At 36.9% G+C, this 19,103-nt stretch overlaps 1 protein-coding gene across 3 annotated transcripts in view; it reads left to right on the top strand.

The window, feature by feature from the left end:
* Positions 1-19,103, top strand: part of PTBP1 (polypyrimidine tract binding protein 1) — a 32,787-nt gene that overhangs the window by 6,134 nt on the left and 7,550 nt on the right. For 2 of the 3 annotated variants that reach the window (XM_069100970.1, XM_069100843.1), the window contains 8 exons: positions 10,103-10,178; positions 11,417-11,589; positions 13,084-13,230; positions 14,699-14,869; positions 15,500-15,610; positions 15,727-15,901; positions 16,683-16,760; positions 17,920-18,068. In XM_069100970.1, the coding sequence (XP_068957071.1) occupies positions 10,154-10,178; positions 11,417-11,589; positions 13,084-13,230; positions 14,699-14,869; positions 15,500-15,610; positions 15,727-15,901; positions 16,683-16,760; positions 17,920-18,068 (1,029 nt within the window). In that variant the 5' untranslated portion in view covers positions 10,103-10,153. The remainder of the gene's footprint in view (positions 1-10,102; positions 10,179-11,416; positions 11,590-13,083; positions 13,231-14,698; positions 14,870-15,499; positions 15,611-15,726; positions 15,902-16,682; positions 16,761-17,919; positions 18,069-19,103) is intronic. The other variant, XM_069100915.1, reaches the window with a different exon arrangement.

The raw sequence follows: 19,103 nt of genomic DNA, 5'->3' as shown, positions 1-19,103 counted from the left end.
ATTATTTGCAAATGCAGACTTCCCTTTCAGTATGGGAGAAGTAAATTATATCCACTGAAACACCTTCAGTGGAGTTCTGGAGTAGTCTTTAGGTTGCTATTTGGACTTGGATTCAGCTATTCCTTTGTCCTTAATCTCTAGTGTGACCTGGCCTCCAGTGTTTTTGTAAAGGGCCCAGTTTCAATTCTAACTAGCAGAATAATACTTGGCAAATCATATATAAATTGAGCTCTTTTTTTTTTTGAGGGAGGGGAGGGCAGGGCAGTTGGGGTTAAGTCACTTGCCCAAGGTCACATAGCTAGTAAGTGTTAAGTGCCTGAGGTCATATTTGAACTCAGGTCCTTCTGACTTCCAGGGCCGGTGCTCTATTCACTGTATACCACCTAGCCACCCTGAGCCTCCTTTGTTAATGTTACTGTTATGTTTCTGTATGGAAAGTTGTGTAGCAAAAAAAGATGTTAAACCTTCCTTTCATGGAATTTGGCCAGGCTATAAATACTGGCCATAGTCCCACAGTAATAAATACTGTGGATCACAAAAAAGGTATGTTATTAAAAGCCATGGTAAAATTCTCTGCATGGTTGGACTTGAAGTATATATGAGGTGGAGCAAATTTAGAGATTGTGTTTAGAAGAGGATCAGCAATTAACTACAGAAGGTCTGACAATATGTGGGTGGCCCTGGAAGACCTAAGGCATAAATCATAGACATCTGGTATAGTGAAAAGAAAAATGACTGGACACCAGGACACTTGGATTGTAGTCCTAAGTGCATTGAAGGAGATGGAATGGGTGCTGTCTGTGTAGGTGGGTAACTTTTTGTGGTTCATTATGTTGCTAGAGCAGTAAATCTGGGAAATGCCTCAGACACTTGAGACATAATTACCTAGATTTTGAAATGGTGTTGGGATGTTGATGTTAAAGCATTATGATCTGTAGTTCATTACTTGCCTCAGCTTATAGGAGGTACTTTTAAAATTCTATTTTGGGAATTAAACACAAAGAATTTGGAAATGTATTAAATACAAAACCACCAAAATAAGATGGTTTCCTCTTTAAACGTAAGAGCAAATAATTCTGAATGAATCACTGGACCTTGGTGAACTGTTCATAACTACTGGGGTTAATGTTTAACACTTGCTATTTGAAAATTGGGAAGATTAGGGGAGGGTCCCGCAGGATTTAAAGAAGGGCAGTATAGCCTACATTTCTTGACTTATTTCTGGCAAAAGACTAAATAATTTAAGATTTTTTTTAAACCCTTAAAATGGGAACCTGTGAGTACTTACATATACCAGCATGACTAGAACAATGGCCAGACCAACCTAGTTTTTACCTTTTTGACAAGGTTACTAGAGAAAGTTTTAACTATAATATGCCTGGATTTTGGCAATCCATTTGACAGTGCCATGGTATACTTGTGGGCAAAATGTGGATTGTAACCTGATTGAACAGTTCCAGAATGACTCAGTTTCTGACATCTAAGGACTTCTTTAGGAGAAGGCCATATGGGCCCCCTTTGGTCTGATTCTATTCAACTGCATAATCTGGGACTTCAACATAAACAAAAAACTCAGCAATTTGCAGATGATTTGAATCTGAGTACCAGTGATGTCTTTGCATCCAGAAAGAGCTCAACAGATGAACATTAAGCTGAATTTCAAGAGAAGAAATGGCAAGAGAAGAAAATTGGGACCAATTAAAGTCAAGGTCATTTGGTTTTAAGAATCAGTTAACATCAAATACAGATGTGGGGGTAGGGGAGGGTTCTTGGGAAGGTGTGATCAAGCTTTCTTTAAAAAAAATGCAAGATTATTGAGTCATGTGTGACATAATCAGGCAAAAAAAGCTCACTTGAGTTTTAGGCTACCTTAACTGATGCATAGAAGCAGATTATAATACTACTCAACTGTTGGTTCATTTCTTCCTTGTTTCACAAATAACATCCTCAATTTGGAGGGTGACATAAGGGATAAAACTAAGGTGAAGGAACTGGAAATACTTTGGGGAAGAAAAAAAATTAGTTGAAGGACTGTCATGTGGAAAAATTATTACTGTACATTTGCTTTTGATTGACATCCCCACACCTTCCCCTCCAGAGTTTAGACTATTGAGTTATAGCTGCAGGAAGTAAGATATATTTTCAAATTGGCCATTAAATTGCTGATAGGGTGCCTAAGAAGAGATTTCTGCAGATGTACCTTCTGAGTTTCCTTCTCATTGAGTCATACATTAAAATACTATATGTTTTGTAATCAGCTAGCTGGTTGGGAGAGTCAGAGCTTTTCTACTCATTTAATCGAGTCCTATGCAAAGGATTTTGGAAACTACAAAGATAAGGGAATACACATTTTGTTTTCCTGTAGGTTCTAGCTCAGTTGGGGAGATTCTAACTAAATCACTTGACTTTTGCTACCCTTAATTGATAGATTGTTCTTGTCCTTTGGAAGGATTTGAAGGTTCTTGAATAAACATGGGGGGGGGCAGAATTCTTAAAATATGCTTAGGGGGCAGATTTTTTTGAATAATTTTTCTTATTTTCAAAATATACCTTGTTTATAATCCCTTTTCCCAGAGAGATTGAGGGTTCTGCATAGCTTGAGCTCAGGAGTTCTGGGAGTCAGTGGCCTAAGCTAATTGAGGTTGTCTGGCACCAATAGGGTAAACTCTCCTCCTCCTTTCCCCTGTAGCAGCTGGATGCTTCCTGGCTGCCTAAGTGGGGTGGAGGGCTGGGACAGCAAAGCATTGAGTACAGGTTGCGCTTCTGGCATAGGCAAGATGAGATCCAGGTTTTCTAGCAAAGACTTCTCATCAAACCAGTCAGACAGAATTGCACCTATGTGACTTGGTGGAGAATCACCATTCTATATAGTTTGGTATAGAAATGCAGTTACATTGCATGTATACTTTTTTTTATCCTTTATTTAAAAATTTAAACCTGAAAATTGGTTCTGGGTAGTAATAGTTGAAAGATAGAAAGAAGCTTAGCTTTGCTTAAGGCATCTAGCCACAAATTATATATTTGAATTTTGTTACACTGGGATGAAAGTTGTCAAATTAAGGGACTCTTTTACATGATAGTCATCACATGCTATTAAAGTCTGCTATTACTGTACCATATACTAAATTTGGTTAGAACTTCAGAAAATGGCCCTTTAAAAACACCAGAACAACTAAGGCACTTCATCTGAGTGATATAGCCTAGTTGAATAGAAATGTTTTTGTCATTGAGCCAGGATCTTTGCCATGGGAACAGCAATTATGGTTTAAGGCACTTAGCCAAGAATGTGGTGAGGAAATTCCAACCCTTCTCTTCTCTCCCCACTACCCCAATCTCCCCCTTACTGCTGTAGTTCAAAGACTGAAACTTTTTTTCAAAGCTTGCTGTTGCTGGCATGATCACACATGTATGCCACATGTTTAATACCGTTCTCCCCCTTCTCCAGATACTTGCTAATTGCTTAATTTACAAGCAGTAACCTGTTCTGGGGAGGAAGGGGAGATATGGAAACCTGGAACATACTAGAAGTGGCTTAAAATTCTAGTCCCTGCCTTTTCTACATATGCGTGTTCACTTCAGTCTGCTAAATAGGGTTTATAAAGCAGTTGATTATAAGCTTAGATAGAGGATTCCTAGTTTATAGAATTTTTGAGCTGAAAATGTTATTAGATATCTATTTCTAACTCTTTATATTCCTCAATAGTTTTTTTTATTGCATCCTCAATAGTTTTTTAACAGATGAAGGAATTTAAGGTCCAGAGAAAGAAACAACTGGCCCCAAACCAATGATCTTAGGTTTCTTTTCTCTGTCAATGTGCACCTTGGTCAGCTATACCTTGGCTTCCAGAATTATCTTTTGCCACAGCTGGCTGTTTGAAATTTAATGCTCCTTTTTGAACCAGAAAGAATGTTACAACTCAATCTAGTATTGCATTTTTGTTTTGTTTACTAATGTTTTGTGAGAGGAGGCCTGTTTTCTTGTATATTATTATTATATATTATTTAATTATATTTATAAATATGTAATATGTTATATATTATTGTATTACTGTATATTATCCCTCTGGTCTTTTGTTGGGGGGGCAAAATAAGCTTCCCCCCCCCTTTTTGGAGGGCAGTTGGGCTTAAGTGACTTCACACGGCTAGTTTTTCTGTTAAGTGTCTGAGGCCAGATTTGAAGTCAGGTCCTCCTGACTCCAGGGACGGTGCTTTATTCACTGCGCCACCAGCCAACCCTGAACTAAGCTTCTTTTTAAAGAAAGTTTAAATTCAAAGGAATTTTTGTATCCTGTCATACCTAAGGAAGAGTGAGGGGTGAGAGTTTACATACCATTTAAATCATTAATCCTGAAGAGTTAAAATGTCACTTGATTCTCAATGCTCCTGGCTGTAGGCTTGGGTGTGTAGTATAGTGTACAAAGCAGGAAGAACTACATTACTTAACTTTTAGGCTCCAGAATTTTTTTGGCAGTTGAAGGCCACCACACCTTTTAGCTGGTTTGTTTCATAAGGTGTTTCCATAGTTGCTAAGATTAGGCTTTTTATACTCTTAATATTGGAGAATTAGCAAAATATTGAAACGTACAAAGATGGTATTTTTTAATTGAACCTCTTTATATTTCAGTCAATACAGTTGTAGAATTAGTAAGGGGATGAAGAACAGATTTAGTCAGGTTTTGATCCCTATTTTTCCTGAGTTAACAGAACTTCTAAGTGCTGAAGAAGCCAGTCTGTTCAGTTTAACAGAAGGAAGGAGTTTCATTTTGTGACAAGGGAGCACTTGGGGTCCACTACTGGTCTCTTCCTGAAAGGACAAAATTGATTTCAAGGACTCATTCTATAGCCAAGTTTAAAGTATTCTTTGCCACAAGTTTCTAAGCCAAAGTTGAGGGGGGAAACCAAAAAAGAAAATATATTTTTTACTCTTTTTTGCAGTTTCATGTATGTTCCTCATCTTACTGTGCTATGTGAGTATTTGATCACCTTCATTCTTCCCCCTCCCTCCCAATGCTTCTTTGCTATTAACGACATCTGGCAATTCTTAGAAAAAGCAAGTTGACCTGACATGGATTTGGTACGTAACTGAAAAAGACCCTGTAAATCAGCTAGGTGGTCCAGTGAATAGTCTTTGATCCAGGAGTTAGGAAGACTTGAGTTCCTTCCACTGTGGCCTCAAACACTTTTAGATGTGTGATCCTGGGCAAGTCACTTAATTTTTATCTGCCTCAGTTTTCTGATGATAATAATAATACTATAAATAATATTATATATAAATATAATATAACATTATATAGCATATATATAATAATAGATAATAGCATTATCTCTTAGGGTTAAGGATCAAATGGGATAGCATTTGTAAAGCTCTTAACAACAAGGCTTACTTTGTCATAGCTACTTTTACCTTAACCCCCCCTTAACTAGAGGGGGTATATATATCATTGATCTAATAAGTAATTATTTTTTTTTCTTCATAAAACTGCTGAGGGTACAGGTCTTATTTTGTTTCTCTTTTTAATGAGAATTCTCTTAGGAAGCTTATGCTTCTGGCATACTAGATGTAAAAAGTCTGCAGGCCTTGAATTGGGAGAGATCCAAGATTTGAATTTGAGTTCTGTAGCCATGGGCAGCAAATAGGTGTATATGTGTGGGGGTGTATAGACACTTCCTCTCATTGTGGAGAAAATGCTACATAAATGTTTTGGTCTTCTAGGGATAGGCCACTGCATAGTTAACTTTATTCTTAGATATCTACAGGAGTTGGGAATAGCCTCTGTTCCCTCACAGAACAAAATCTGGCCATTGGTTTTAGAACATTGTATGAGCCCTTGATCTTAGACTTGATTTTCTGGTTATGGTGGGGGTAGTATAAGTTTTTTGGCTTGTAAAACAAATTTAGTAATTTCGACTTTGTGCATTGTACATAAGCACCATTGTACAGTCCTGGACCTTAGCTTTGGAAAAAGCTAAACTGTCATGTCCCTAAATGCCCTCCCCCTTTTTTTTTTAGTAGATGAGGAAACTGAAATCCAAAGAGACTTAGAGCTATGCAGAAGAATCTTCAGAGGTTTTCAGATCCTCTTGCCTATTGTACATCAACAATTAACCTAATTATGATATTTTTGGATGAGGTGCAATCATATGTGGGCTTAAATAGGGAGGAATAAGAGACTTTTTTTTAAATGCTGACATTAAAGATGTCAAATGTCAATTTTTTAATCAAGCAATGAAGTTCTTATGTCCTTGACTCACTACCGCTTATGAATTTTAGATCAGAATGTGGATGTTTCATTTCATTCAGCATTTCTTTGAATTCTTGGTTCATGTGTTGGGTGGGGGGGGATGTGTGTCATAGAGATGAATGATGCATAGTTCCTACCTTCAAAGTACTCAAAGTACTAGTGGACATATAGATTATTTAGTAATTTCTTTAGCTGATAGTAAATGGCAAAAAAAGGGCAGGTGTATGAAGGAACAGATTAGAAGGATTGCTTAGCTAATTGAAGATTAACTTAATAAATTCTGTGGGAGCAACCCTGAAATTCCTAGGACAAAAAAAGTGCCATTCAAAACAGTTTCTAGCTCAAGCAGATTTCTTCCATTCTGTAGTAATCTGAACTGGATAATCTATCAGATTTCACTTTTGCAGGTAAATAGTGTTTATCACCTGTCAGTAGAAATATAAGCGGGCAGGTTGCTAGGATTTATTTTACCATAAATGAAAGCTAATGTCTTCTGTGCTTTTAATGTCCCTACTAGAATGAGTTCCATAATATGGAACAACTAAGATTTAACTAAATTTTTTGTTTATGCTAGTTCCTCTTTCCCTTTTTTGATAGCATTTGGTGATTTACAAAAAATAATTTTATCGAAGCAAGATCTAATACAGGTCTCTGCAGATCACAGCTTTATTCCACCTTCAAAAACAAATTCCTTGTTAGAGGTGGGGTGAGAGAGTAAGGGGAATTGTACTGATACAGACATTTAATCTTCATTTAATGTGATTTAAAGGTATAAGATATGATTCTTAAAAATATATTACACATGTCCTTGTGCCACTGGTATCTTTTTAGTTGCATTGTTTTTGGTGGTGGTATGGAAAGTATTAGATTTGGAGACTTAGAAGTTGAAATTGCTGATTATTTCCTTCTGTGTGAGGCCTTGGAAAAAATCACTTAACCTTTCCCAGCCTTATCTTTTTCCTTATCTTTGAAATAAGGGGATTGTAGTAGATAACTTTAAAGGTCACTTGGAAATCTGATCATATAAAGGGTTGAATACATTTCTCCTAAAATTTGCCTTAGATGACCCATTTAACAAAAGATAAAAAAAAAGCTGATTTCTGTGGAGAGAATTGGGTACAATGGAAGAACATATTTGGAGTCAAAGATCTGTGTTCAAATTCTAACCCGCTAATGTAACCTTGCACAGTTTCCTCAACTATAAAGTGAGGGAATTGGACTAATTACTCCTCTGGTCCTTTTCATTTTTAAATCCGGGATCTCATCCTATTGAAAGTCTGGAGGCTCATAGTTGGTACAGACCAGGATTTTTCTGAGGTAATTCTGGGAAAGGGACTTTGAGTCTTGCATTATTGGAAAACCTCCAAGGTCTCAGGCCTATACTGCCTACTCTAGCATTTGAAAGGATCTGTTTGGTGGCTTTTTGATGTTTTGAATTTCATTATTGATCCTCATCTAAGGATGCCCGCCCAAAACTATGAAAAAAACCCTTTGCTTCTAGAGGGTCTTACCATAAAAGATCAGTTTCAACCAATGCTATTCAGATAGTTGACAGACTAAAAATTGCTAAAAATTTTCCTGTATTTAAGATATTTAATAATTAACAATATTTTCAACCAGTCATCTTGGTTAAAGTTGGTTGACAATTATCCTATTTTCACTTCTGTGATTTTTCTTTAAGAAAACTTTTCTTAAAAATTTTTTTAAAGAAGACTCCTTTTGTTTCCTTTATGAATTTGACCCTGGTAAAAAGTAAGGCTTTGGGTTTTACTGTTGGTGTAGTAGTATGTAACAGACCTCAGACAATTAAATTAGTTCCAAGTAGGGCTATATAAGTAAAATGAAAGTAAAATTGGATGGGGAAGGATATTGAAGGGAGATAGATGTAAAGTTGCCTTATGCCACTGCTTATGCTGTGTTCCCTTCTCTTGCTGAGAAAAGCAAGCACACTGAACAGTCCTTGACTTTTAAATTGCTGACTTTTTTTCTCAGTGCATGCTTGAAGGTGTTTTTGTAGATTTATTATCTCATTTATTATATTTAATAATATTTATTATTATAATTTATTATCTCATCTACTTTGTTTCATAAAACCATGGACAACTTTGTAAATTGAGAGTAAAAAATAGTAACTTTTGAAGCTCTCAAGGAAATTATTAATTTCTCTTAACTAAATTAAAAGTGCTTATCTTCACTCTCCCCCCCCCTTTTTTTTTTTTACTCCATTTGATCTGTCACAGAGAAGACATCCTGTAATTTGTAATTTTGAAGTGATAATGTTTCATGTGGCCACAAAGATAACACTAGTAATTGGAGTAGATTGGGGGCTTTTAAAAAAATTATCAGTTTAGTTATCTGGTAGGCTTAAATGATCTTGCTTTTCTGAATAGCAGTAACTTTAATAAAATAGTGCAGTTGGGGAAAAAGAAGTAACTTGGAGTGCAAGTGTGCACCTTTGTTCTACAATAATTTAAAAAGTTTTACAGGAAATGTGTTTATAACTTTATTACCCTTTTAGCTTAACTTTTTTTCCCCCAATAAAATCTTTCAGTAATCTTCAAAGTAAACAGGTGCTTTATTTAGTTCCAGTGTGATTTGTGAAATGATAATCATTCTAGTATTTTCTCTCAGATTGAGGGAGAGGGTGGAGTATTTCTTTGCTTTTGATGACTTTCTGTACAGTATCATTGTCTCAACCTCAAAGAACTTGTTTTGCTTAAAATTGAATTAGTGAAAAAAAGTAAGATATATTTTTATCTTTTCCACACATTTGGAGGTGGGGACTCAATCAAAGTTAGTTTCTCTGTAGACAGTTATGAACTTGTTTTTTTTTTTTTCTTTTGACCTAGTTTGAATCCTAGACACTGGAATGACTGAATAAATAGCACTTGTATTTTGAAGTGATACAGTTACCCCACTTGTCACTGGATAGTGCTTGATAAAAGAGATAGTGTTTTGAGTAATCTCTGAAAATGTGACAAAGCAGAGGGTATGGTTTCATTGGAACTGCTGGAAAATAGGGCATCTTCCTGTTGGCTGCATTGCAGGCTATGGAAATGGAGGTAGCCAGCTTCCTATTCACAAGGAGTTCTTTGTCACTCATTGGATCACTGCAGTCTAGCTTTATGTGATAATTCAAGACAAATGAAATCTTTGAATTTTTAGCAGAGCTTTGGTCATAAATGGACAAATGCTTTTTGCACTGTTTTGGAGCCTCATTGTATACTGCTTTATATACTAAAGGAAAGAATTTTAAAGAAATGTCAGTGGTAGGACTTAAGATTATTAAAAACTTCTGTTGTATGGACCCCAAATATAACTGACTTTAGAAAATGACAGGAAGAACCTGGGTACTTGAGAAGTGAATTTTAGTGCCCATCTGCTTTCTTCTCAGGACCACCCTCTGGTCATATTCAGGAATATCTGTTGACTTCCCAGTAATTGCTAGCTAATAACATCTTGTAAATCCGTAGAGAGAGGGATCTCAAATGTTACACACTTCCATTGTCATGCTTGGTTTAACCTGCAAAGAAATAGTCTATCTTAATATTAGGACTTTAGGGAAAACATTTTTAAAATAATTGTCTTTTGGGACTGTCAGAATTTCTGGCTAATCTTTTCCTCTCAGAGAACTTGCATCCTGCTAATCCTTATGGCTAGTTGACACTTCAGGTAACATGTTGAACACAGGTCTTAGAATCCATTGAAGTCTACTTTTGAAGGTCTAAGCTAGCACTACAAGAAGTACTGTATCTTATCACTTGGCCCTGTAATCTGATTTCAGAATTGTTCTCTTCTCAAAGTACTTTAAATATTTAAATTTAGTAAATACAACTCATCCTTTTCCTTTTTTCTTCCAGCGGGGATCTGACGAGCTTTTCTCTACTTGTGTTACTAACGGACCCTTTATCATGAGCAGCAACTCTGCTTCTGCAGGTAAAATTGCTAGCCAAAGTATTTGGAAACCTATGGCCAGATGTTAAAATATGGAAATTTTTAGTAGCCTGTTCTTCTCCTTCATTCATCATACCAGTTGGTGTGCCGGGAATCTCTTTCTAGTAAATAAGAGCCACCTTCCTTCATTGTATACTACATTTGTGTACTATACTACTACATTATATACTGCTTCATATACTTCCTTCATCTACCTTGGGAACTGAATTTGGAGCATTCAAATATCAGTTTGCCCAGAGTCCACAGTTAATCAAAGGAACTTAGGAAAGCTAAAGGAATTACTTTATAGAAGCATATAATCATGAACTTGGGAATTAATGAATATTTTATCTTTGATAAGTCACTTTTTTCTTAATTCATGGTTTGGACTTATTTCACTAAAGCAGATGGCATAACCTGTATATAGTGAGTTTCAGCTGGTGCAATGTGGTCTGAACTGATTTAGGAATTGTGCTGCTTGTTTTGTGTAGTTTGACTTGTGAACCTTGAAGCATGAAAGAAACTTAAGGAAAGGCTGTGATAATTCTTTTTATGGGCCACTGAATCTTTTAAGATGTTTCCTGATTCTTGTATTTTAGGAAATTTTTTAGAAAAGTTTTTGTACTAAAATTTCTTTTCCTTATATGTGAGTAAAAGGGTAATTTATATATTCTAGCATCTTTGGGTTTTCTAAATAGATAACTAAAATAGTATGGAGTTTGGTTTGACTATTGGAGTCAGAATTTTTCAGTTTTTAAAAGAAAACACATTAAAGCAGGGAGAGGGAAAAATGGTATGTTGCATTGATTCTTATTAAATCTGGACCCTGGAAGTTTTTCATCTAAATCAGGTACTTTCTGGGATCCCTGCAAGGGGTGGGGGTTGTGGTGGTTAGAATCAGTCTACTGAATTTTATTTGAGAATGGATCACTTGACTCAGAATTTATTCCAGTCACAAATGGAAAGGGCTCTTGTCCTTGTCAGAATGATTTTATATGAGTGCTTCAGGTATGAAGAGGTTGAATGGTATTCTGAAGGGTGTATGAAGAGCAAGAAACAATGTTGTATAGTGTTAGATGAACATTGTGCTGAAAGCCCCTGGGGTTTGACTCCTAGTCAAGAATGGGCTGGTAATAGTAGTAAAAACAGATTTTCGACAAAACTTAATATCAACTGAGAGTTGGTCTTAATTGTAGTGCAGTTCACTTAATATTCAGGGTTATAAAAACATTTCTTTTCAGCTAATGGAAATGACAGCAAGAAATTCAAAGGTGATAACAGAAGCACAGGAGTCCCTTCCCGAGTAATCCATGTGAGAAAACTCCCAGGTGACGTCACAGAAGCTGAGGTTATTTCCCTGGGATTACCATTTGGCAAGGTCACCAATCTTCTAATGCTGAAAGGCAAAAATCAGGTATTGATACTTCTGTTATGTTAAGTATATTTGGAATATAATTATGTTGATTAACCTTAGACTTAAGACTTAGAAAATTGACCAAATCAATTTTAAATTTCAGCAAAAGCTGTATAAGCTGGCTTTCAGTCAACTCATAGTATTTAGTGAGCCTAATAGCACTTCAGACGCTACCTTTATCTGGATAAGGGCATGTATGAGGGCAGGTGATAGTCTTTCCTCAGACAAACCTTTTCAGTTTTTCTTTAGTCCTGGGGCAGCTCTTCTTGGAGCAGAGATCTTCTGTTCCTGGATCTGCTCCTGACTTTCAAATCAATACCCTCATGTAAATTACTTTTTCTGGACTTCAGTTTCTTTATCTTAAATATTATGGTAACTATCTACATCACATTTAAAGTTAGGATCAAATGAGATAATGTGAATACTGTAAACAAGCAGTATTTTTTTAAGTCAGTTTTTAAACAATATATGCAAACTATTAAACTATTTTCTCTTCCAATTTTGACCTTTTGTGTGTTTTGTTTAAGAAAGACATAGAAAAGTCTTAAGAACTTATAGAATCTTAAGAACTGTTAACTATCTTCTCCCCCCCTTTGTGGATGAAGAAACAGACCTAGATAAGGAAGCATAACAAAAACACAATACCAGGTAGTAAGTAGTCTGGACTCCAAATTCAGTATTCTTAAGCTTAAATCTTCTCTACTTTGATGTTCAATAGCACATGCTTTTTTCTTCCTAAGTGTGCAGCTCTGTTTGGTGTTGGTAATAGTAGAGTCAGGATAGTAATCCCAAATCATGGGAAGTAAGATTTAATCCCAGGAAAATTACTTTCTATCCTTTTCCATAGGAAGGGGCATGAACTGAGTCTGAGTTGATTTTGATAATGAACCTTAGATTAGCATTTTATTCTTCCCTAGTAGGTAGCATTTCAAAACTGTGAGCCACTCCCATTTTTTTTTTTTTTACGATTCCATTCTATTTGCTTTAAGGTTTATTAGCAAATGGGGAAGTTTTCATAAATCCCACTGTGGTGTGGAAATAATCTTGCCTATCTAACTAAGAAAGATAAACCACTTGTGGTCCTTTCTAGACTGGTATAGGCTTTTTTCAGTATAAGCCCTTCTGACTTTACTTATTTGGGACCACTGGGTTACCTGTGTGGTGGGGTCATGAGTCCGAATGAGTGCCCATGGGTTTTATGAAGATGGGATTTACTCAGTAGCCAGTAAAAAAAATGTCAGATTGTTCAAAAATTTTTTTATGATTTTTGTTGTTTTTTTCCCCAGTGTTAAATAATCATACTGTCTTGGCTTTGAGATCTGAGAATTGATTTCTTACTCATAGTCCTGCTATTAAAATACTTTTTATCACTTTGAGCAAATCTCATCACTTCTGGGCCCCAGGAGTTGATATGGTCATCTACAAGAGAACATTTCCCCCTCCTTACTGATTGATTAGTTTATACCAACTCACTGAAGGATCCTTAACTTTTAGGCTTTCCTTGAAATGAACACAGAAGAGGCATCGAACACTATGGTAAGTTACTATACCACAGTGACTCCTGTCCTCCGAAGCCAGCCTATCTACATTCAATTCTCAAACCACAAGGAGCTCAAAACAGACAACTCTCCAAACCAAGCAGTGAGTATTAATTCTCATTTACTGTTGAGTCTCAATTGCTTCTTCCACACCCCACCCACACATTGAGGTCTCTTACTAGGTATTCTTGGGAACACCTTTTCCCACAGATAAGAAGGATTGGTATTCCCTCCCAAAAACTCAAGACAGACATAAAGCAAATTAAGGCTGTTATATAATAAGATGATTTGTACCAGCATAAGGTTTCTGAGAGAGCTTTTGAGCTCTAGCTTCTTAAAGTGGATTTAAGTTGGGCTTGGGAAGGATAGGGTAGGTAGAATTTAGATGGTGAAAGCAAGTATGAATGATCAAAGGTAGTATCAAGAACCCATAACCATGGAGCATGGAAATGAAAAAATCAGATCGGAAGAAGACTTGAACTCTGAGAAAAGGATCTTTGCGCTTAGCAAAGAGGGCTGAATAGGTTGGATAGGATCAGATCATGGAAGACCTTGAAAACCATACAGAAGAGTTTAGAGAAGTTATATAGTTGTGATCTGCTTTGGAAGTTTCTGTTGGAAATTCTTTGGGTTGTGGAACAATATACAGAACAGGGAGATTATCCTGGGGTGTTAAACATAGGTATAACAGGAAGAAGCAAATCTAGGTAGTTAGGGATAAGAAAGGTTTTAGTCTTGTTGAGTTTGAATATTGGACTCTTACCCAAATAGATGTTGACTCTTAAGGAACAATTACAAATAAGATTGGAGGTGTAAGAGGTCTAGAATTATCTTAGTGAGCAACATAAATTGACCAGAGTATGGATGCCTTTTTTCCTTCCAGGTTCCAATACATTCTCTGACTGGTTAAAAATGCAAAGATGATTGGTATTGATTGGAGAGGGAAGGATATTTTAGTAGAAATAGGATTCTGAAAGCTCAAGGAAAAAATATGTGTTTGATTTAATAGTCCCACCTAATTAATTATATCATGTAATATTTGACTGTCACATTTTGAATTGACTTTTCTGTGTACATTAAAACTCCATATCAGTGAATAAAATTATATTGGAAATTCTTTAGTTTTCTTGTATTTTCCCTGTGCCTTTGACAGGAACACTGAAGAGACACAGTGTGGAGCCTCTGTATAATAAGATGACTGTTCTGTGGGTCTGCCCTGTTAAGACTGTCTTACACTCATAGCCTTGGATGAACCCAAGGAAAACACTGAAAATGAAAAATGATTATGGGAAAGTTTTGGTGTACTATATCTTATGTTTGGCATATTGACTTTTAAAGATATTTTAGCTATTATAGGCTTGAAATTACAGCATTAGAAAGTGTTGCCGTTTATCCCTGAGGACTATCTGTCAAATAAGAAGTAGGAACTCTGTTGTTCAGCTTGTGGTAGTGGTTGTAGTAGCAGTATGCAAATGAAGAATTGGCTACACGTGATGAAATAGTATGAATACCCTGTAGGTTTTGGACATAGTACAAGGAAAGTACTAACCAGATGGGAATGTCTTCCACAGCGTGCCCAGGCAGCACTTCAAGCTGTAAACTCTGTTCAGTCAGGAAATTTGGCCCTCTCTGCCTCTGCTGCAGCAGCCGATGCAGGAATGGCAGTGGCTGGCCAGAGTCCAGTTTTGAGGATCATCGTAGAAAATCTCTTCTACCCAGTAACTTTGGATGTACTTCACCAGGTGAGATTGAACTATGGGTAACAGCAAATTAGAGATAAAGACCATAGGTTTTGTTTGTGCCCTATTTACAATTCTAGGCTTCCCCTTGGCACTGCTTTAGGTATGTTTCCTGTTTAATGCTCTTGGCATGGAGAATGAAGCTGACTCTAGCTTTTCATAATCCTTCATAAAGTGAAGTGGTTTTTTTTTTTGTTGTTGTTTTTGTTTTTGTGTTTTAAAGCAGTTGGGGTTAAGTAACTTGCTCAAGGTTACATGGCCAGTTATTTCTGGGTGTGGTGCTAAGTATCTGAGCCTGGATTCGATCCCCCCATGTCATCCCGGCTCTGGGGCTGGTGCTCTTACTCACTGAGCCGCCCCTAGTTCTCAAACATTTTAAAATATTCTCACCTCAAAGTTAGGAACCCCTAGAGATGATTATGTAAAAGAAAGGTTTTGCAAAGGGCTTTTGATATTCTAGAACATTCATTCTGTTTAAGCCAACTTCCCTTTAAAGAATTTAAGATTAGGTTAGGATTTTTCAGATTTGAATGCAAATCATACATACTTGGTCATATCTAGCTATTTGTATAACAGATACTGAGTCAGCCTTTGAACTGTTGGGTAACTTGCCAACGTTCACTTGTTTTACAGATTTTCTCTAAGTTTGGCACAGTACTGAAAATAATAACCTTCACCAAGAACAACCAGTTCCAGGCTCTGTTACAATATTCTGACCCCGTCAGTGCCCAGCATGCTAAATTGGTGAGTGCTTCCAGTGTTATTTAGTAGTGCCTTCTTCCTTCTTCCTTTGAAATGGTTTGACCTTATGATAGGAGTTGGTCTCTTTATTGCTCTTTATCTCTGGCTTCTTTTTCTAGTCTCTGGATGGGCAGAATATCTACAATGCCTGTTGTACACTGCGCATTGACTTCTCTAAACTCACCAGCCTCAATGTGAAATACAACAATGATAAAAGCAGAGACTATACCCGTCCAGATCTGCCATCTGGTGACAGCCAGCCTTCTCTTGACCAGACTATGGCAGCAGCCTTTGGTAAGGACTCTTTCCCATCTTAGCAGCTTCTGGAGCTTCAGTAAGCCTGGTGGTCACATACTGATCTGAAATGCCAACCTGCTGATACTATTTTTTATGTGCTAAGTATTAGTAAGAAACAACTTGCTCATATCTGTCACTGGCTAAAAAGTTCCCTGCTGCACAGCTGAAAGGAATGTTTAATATATACAACAATAAGCCCTGTGAAGCACGTAAAGCAGAAAAACCCGCCACGCTTCCACTGTCACATTTCAGTTTGGGCACCAAAATTAGGGTTTTCCGAAGATAAACATGTAAATAACCCTTGAGCCCAGGCAAGAACAGCTTCTGTGCTTTATGACATCCTGACTTTTGACATTTACTTAGGAATTCAATAGAAATTGGTGGGGGAAAGAATGTTTAACTTTTTACACAAGCAAAGAAATAAACTAGGGCCTAGATAGATGTCTTTATATCCTATAAATATGACTAGTGATTTTAAATGCCTTCTCTCATTTGAGGATACAATAATAGCCCCCTTCTAATTAGCTGTGTCTAGTGCGCTCTAGTACCATTAAGAATCCTAGAGAAATTTTATTTTGACTCATTGGTTATTTAAAAATAATACACTGGGGGGGACCGCGTATGGAGAACATAAAAAGGTGCTTTTAAATTTTGAGCCTCTCCCTTTAAAGCAAAGCATGGTGTATATTCAGTACAATCTCTTGTTGTTTGGGATTCATTCTGACATTTTCTCCTGGAGGTTTGTGGGTGCGATGATTAGTATTTCGTTTATTTCTAGGTGCACCTGGTATAATCTCTGCCTCTCCATACGCAGGAGCTGGTTTCCCTCCCACCTTTGCAATTCCTCAAGCTGCAGGTATTCATGAATTTTGTGATCATCACCCGTAGTTTGATTATGCATGCCCATTTTTCACTGTAAAAGCAAAATAAAAACCACAAAAGAATCCCCCCCCCAACACACATACACCACATTAAAAAAAAAAAAAGACCATGCCCATGACAGTTTAAAAAAAACCAACCAATTTAGAACTATTCCTAATTAAACAGTCCTGAGTGCACAGGTAACTTGAGGGGAAGCCAACTTCCTGGGAGGCCTTGCTTAGCAACACCAGGGTAATAATTGAAGTGGTAGGAAAATATATGGAGGTGAACTTTTATTTTTATTGATGACAGTAAGTGAATAGGAGAGAGCCTTCAAGATGCTAATGCTTGTAGTCTCATGTTGGCGAGAGCCTCCTCGCTTATCGCCAGTTAACTTGATAGTGTTCTGTGGTTCTGGTTCCCTTTCAAGCTTCCAGGGGAGATGGCCTGAACTGAATGGTTGAAGTTTATTCATAGTAAATTGAATAAATGGCCTGGTAAGCAAACAGCATACATGAGATTAAGAAGCATGATGACAATGGGCACACCTAAAAACATTTTCATTCAAGTACTCTTGTTTCCGTGTGGCAATTCCTTATGCTTTCTCCCATTCGTCTTTGGAAATCATTCTGGTGCCCTTTGGGTGGTTTATCCATGCTGTTGCCCATAAGAGTGGAAGATTGTTTTACTTACATGACAGTGGACCGAGACTAATTGACTCATTTGGCCTCCAGAGGGCCAGTTGCATATTCTGTGTTAATGTATTTGATTATATGCATGGAAGAATGGCGTACTCAGCATGCAGTTGGTCAGTATGGTTTACAGACACGCTGCTTGTAATTCTTTTTTTTTTTCCTTCTGTTTTGCACTCATGGACCCAAAGCTTTGTGCTATGTTTGATCGCATGTAGAAATTAAGAATTCTGAAGCTAGTAAGGTTGTGTTTAAAAATTAAACAGTAAGCATCATTGGAAGAGTTTTAAAGTAATAAACATTACTTAACAGCCTTAGTATTAGTTTTTTATAGGAAAACGGGCTTTTAACCATTATCATTTGCATGGCACTGGGAAGATTGAAATTTCTTCCCTCAGCTGCAGCCAGGGAACAATAGGCTATGTACTGGTTTTATATTGGTTTCTTCTCTTTAATTTCCAGGCCTCTCCGTACCAAATGTTCACGGAGCCCTTGCTCCACTGGCGATTCCATCAGCAGCTGCTGCTGCGGCTGCAGCCGGGCGAATTGCCATTCCTGGCCTCACAGGGGCAGGGAATTCTGTCTTGCTGGTTAGCAACTTGAACCCAGAGGTTAGTGGAGCTTTGTTATCCCCTTTTATTCCAGTCAACTCTTAACTTTTGCTTTCTGGAAACTTTCAGAATGTTTCACCTTAAATCTCATTGCCTTTAAGGAAGCAGTCAAACTAGAAAAGCCAGTAGGGTTGGTCCTGGCTCATCTTAGTAGTGATTTCTTTAGAAATGGGGTAATATCACAAAACCCTGGATCATTCATTTTCATGATTATAAGGAAGGGGAATCCTGACCCTATCCTCTTTAATTTTCCAACTGGTGATGGTTGGTTCCTCTTAGTTAAACTTCTTTTTCATTACAAGAGTTTTTAAAAGAAATATTAAATTACGTATGAAGAGAGTCTGTTCCTGCACTCTACTCTCTGTAAATGTCTTTAAACCTTGCCAGCTTGGCTTTTGTGTACTCCTGCCATGTTTTTCCCCCTCTGGCCATTTGCTTATTTATTTTCCTTTCCGAAGATTGCTTGAAGTTTTCTTATTCTCCCCCTAACACCTTGAATTTACATTTTCAATTCTATAATTTTACTCAGAGTTGAAATATTTTTTGTTTTCCAGTGAAGGCAATCTTTTTAAAAAGCAAAATTGAAGTGAAAACCAAAGGATACAATCTAACCAAACTTTATTTGGTGACTTTCTGTCCAAATAAGTTTTTGGATTGGAAGTATAAAATTTCCTTTAGCACTAGGGGAAGAAACCTTGGAATTGGTGATATTTGAAAATATATAGACCATATATGAAAGGAAATGTATTAATTTTATATCAAATTAATAAATTGCCTCAAAGAGCTTGGATGAGAGAGTAATGCTCAAAATACTTAACTCTTGATGGGATTAACATTTAATTAATATTTTAAGACCATTCTTTTCATCTGACCCTCTTTCACTGTTTTCTATAAGGCATGAGATAGGGCAATTTCTCTCTCTGAAGGACACACCTTCCTCCCTTTGACTTTGCCCTTCCCCCTCTCCTAATTGATCCCTTTCCAACTGGGATCGTGATCATCATGACTAGGTATTGAGTAGAAACAATTTTAGAA

The sequence above is a fragment of the Petaurus breviceps genome, unplaced genomic scaffold (genome assembly GCF_028583685.1).
Source record: "Petaurus breviceps papuanus isolate PSGF00001 unplaced genomic scaffold, PetGlider_PUasm1.0 103, whole genome shotgun sequence".
NCBI classification, from domain to species: domain Eukaryota; kingdom Metazoa; phylum Chordata; class Mammalia; order Diprotodontia; family Petauridae; genus Petaurus; species Petaurus breviceps.
This window is presented reverse-complemented; position numbering and strand designations above follow the sequence as displayed.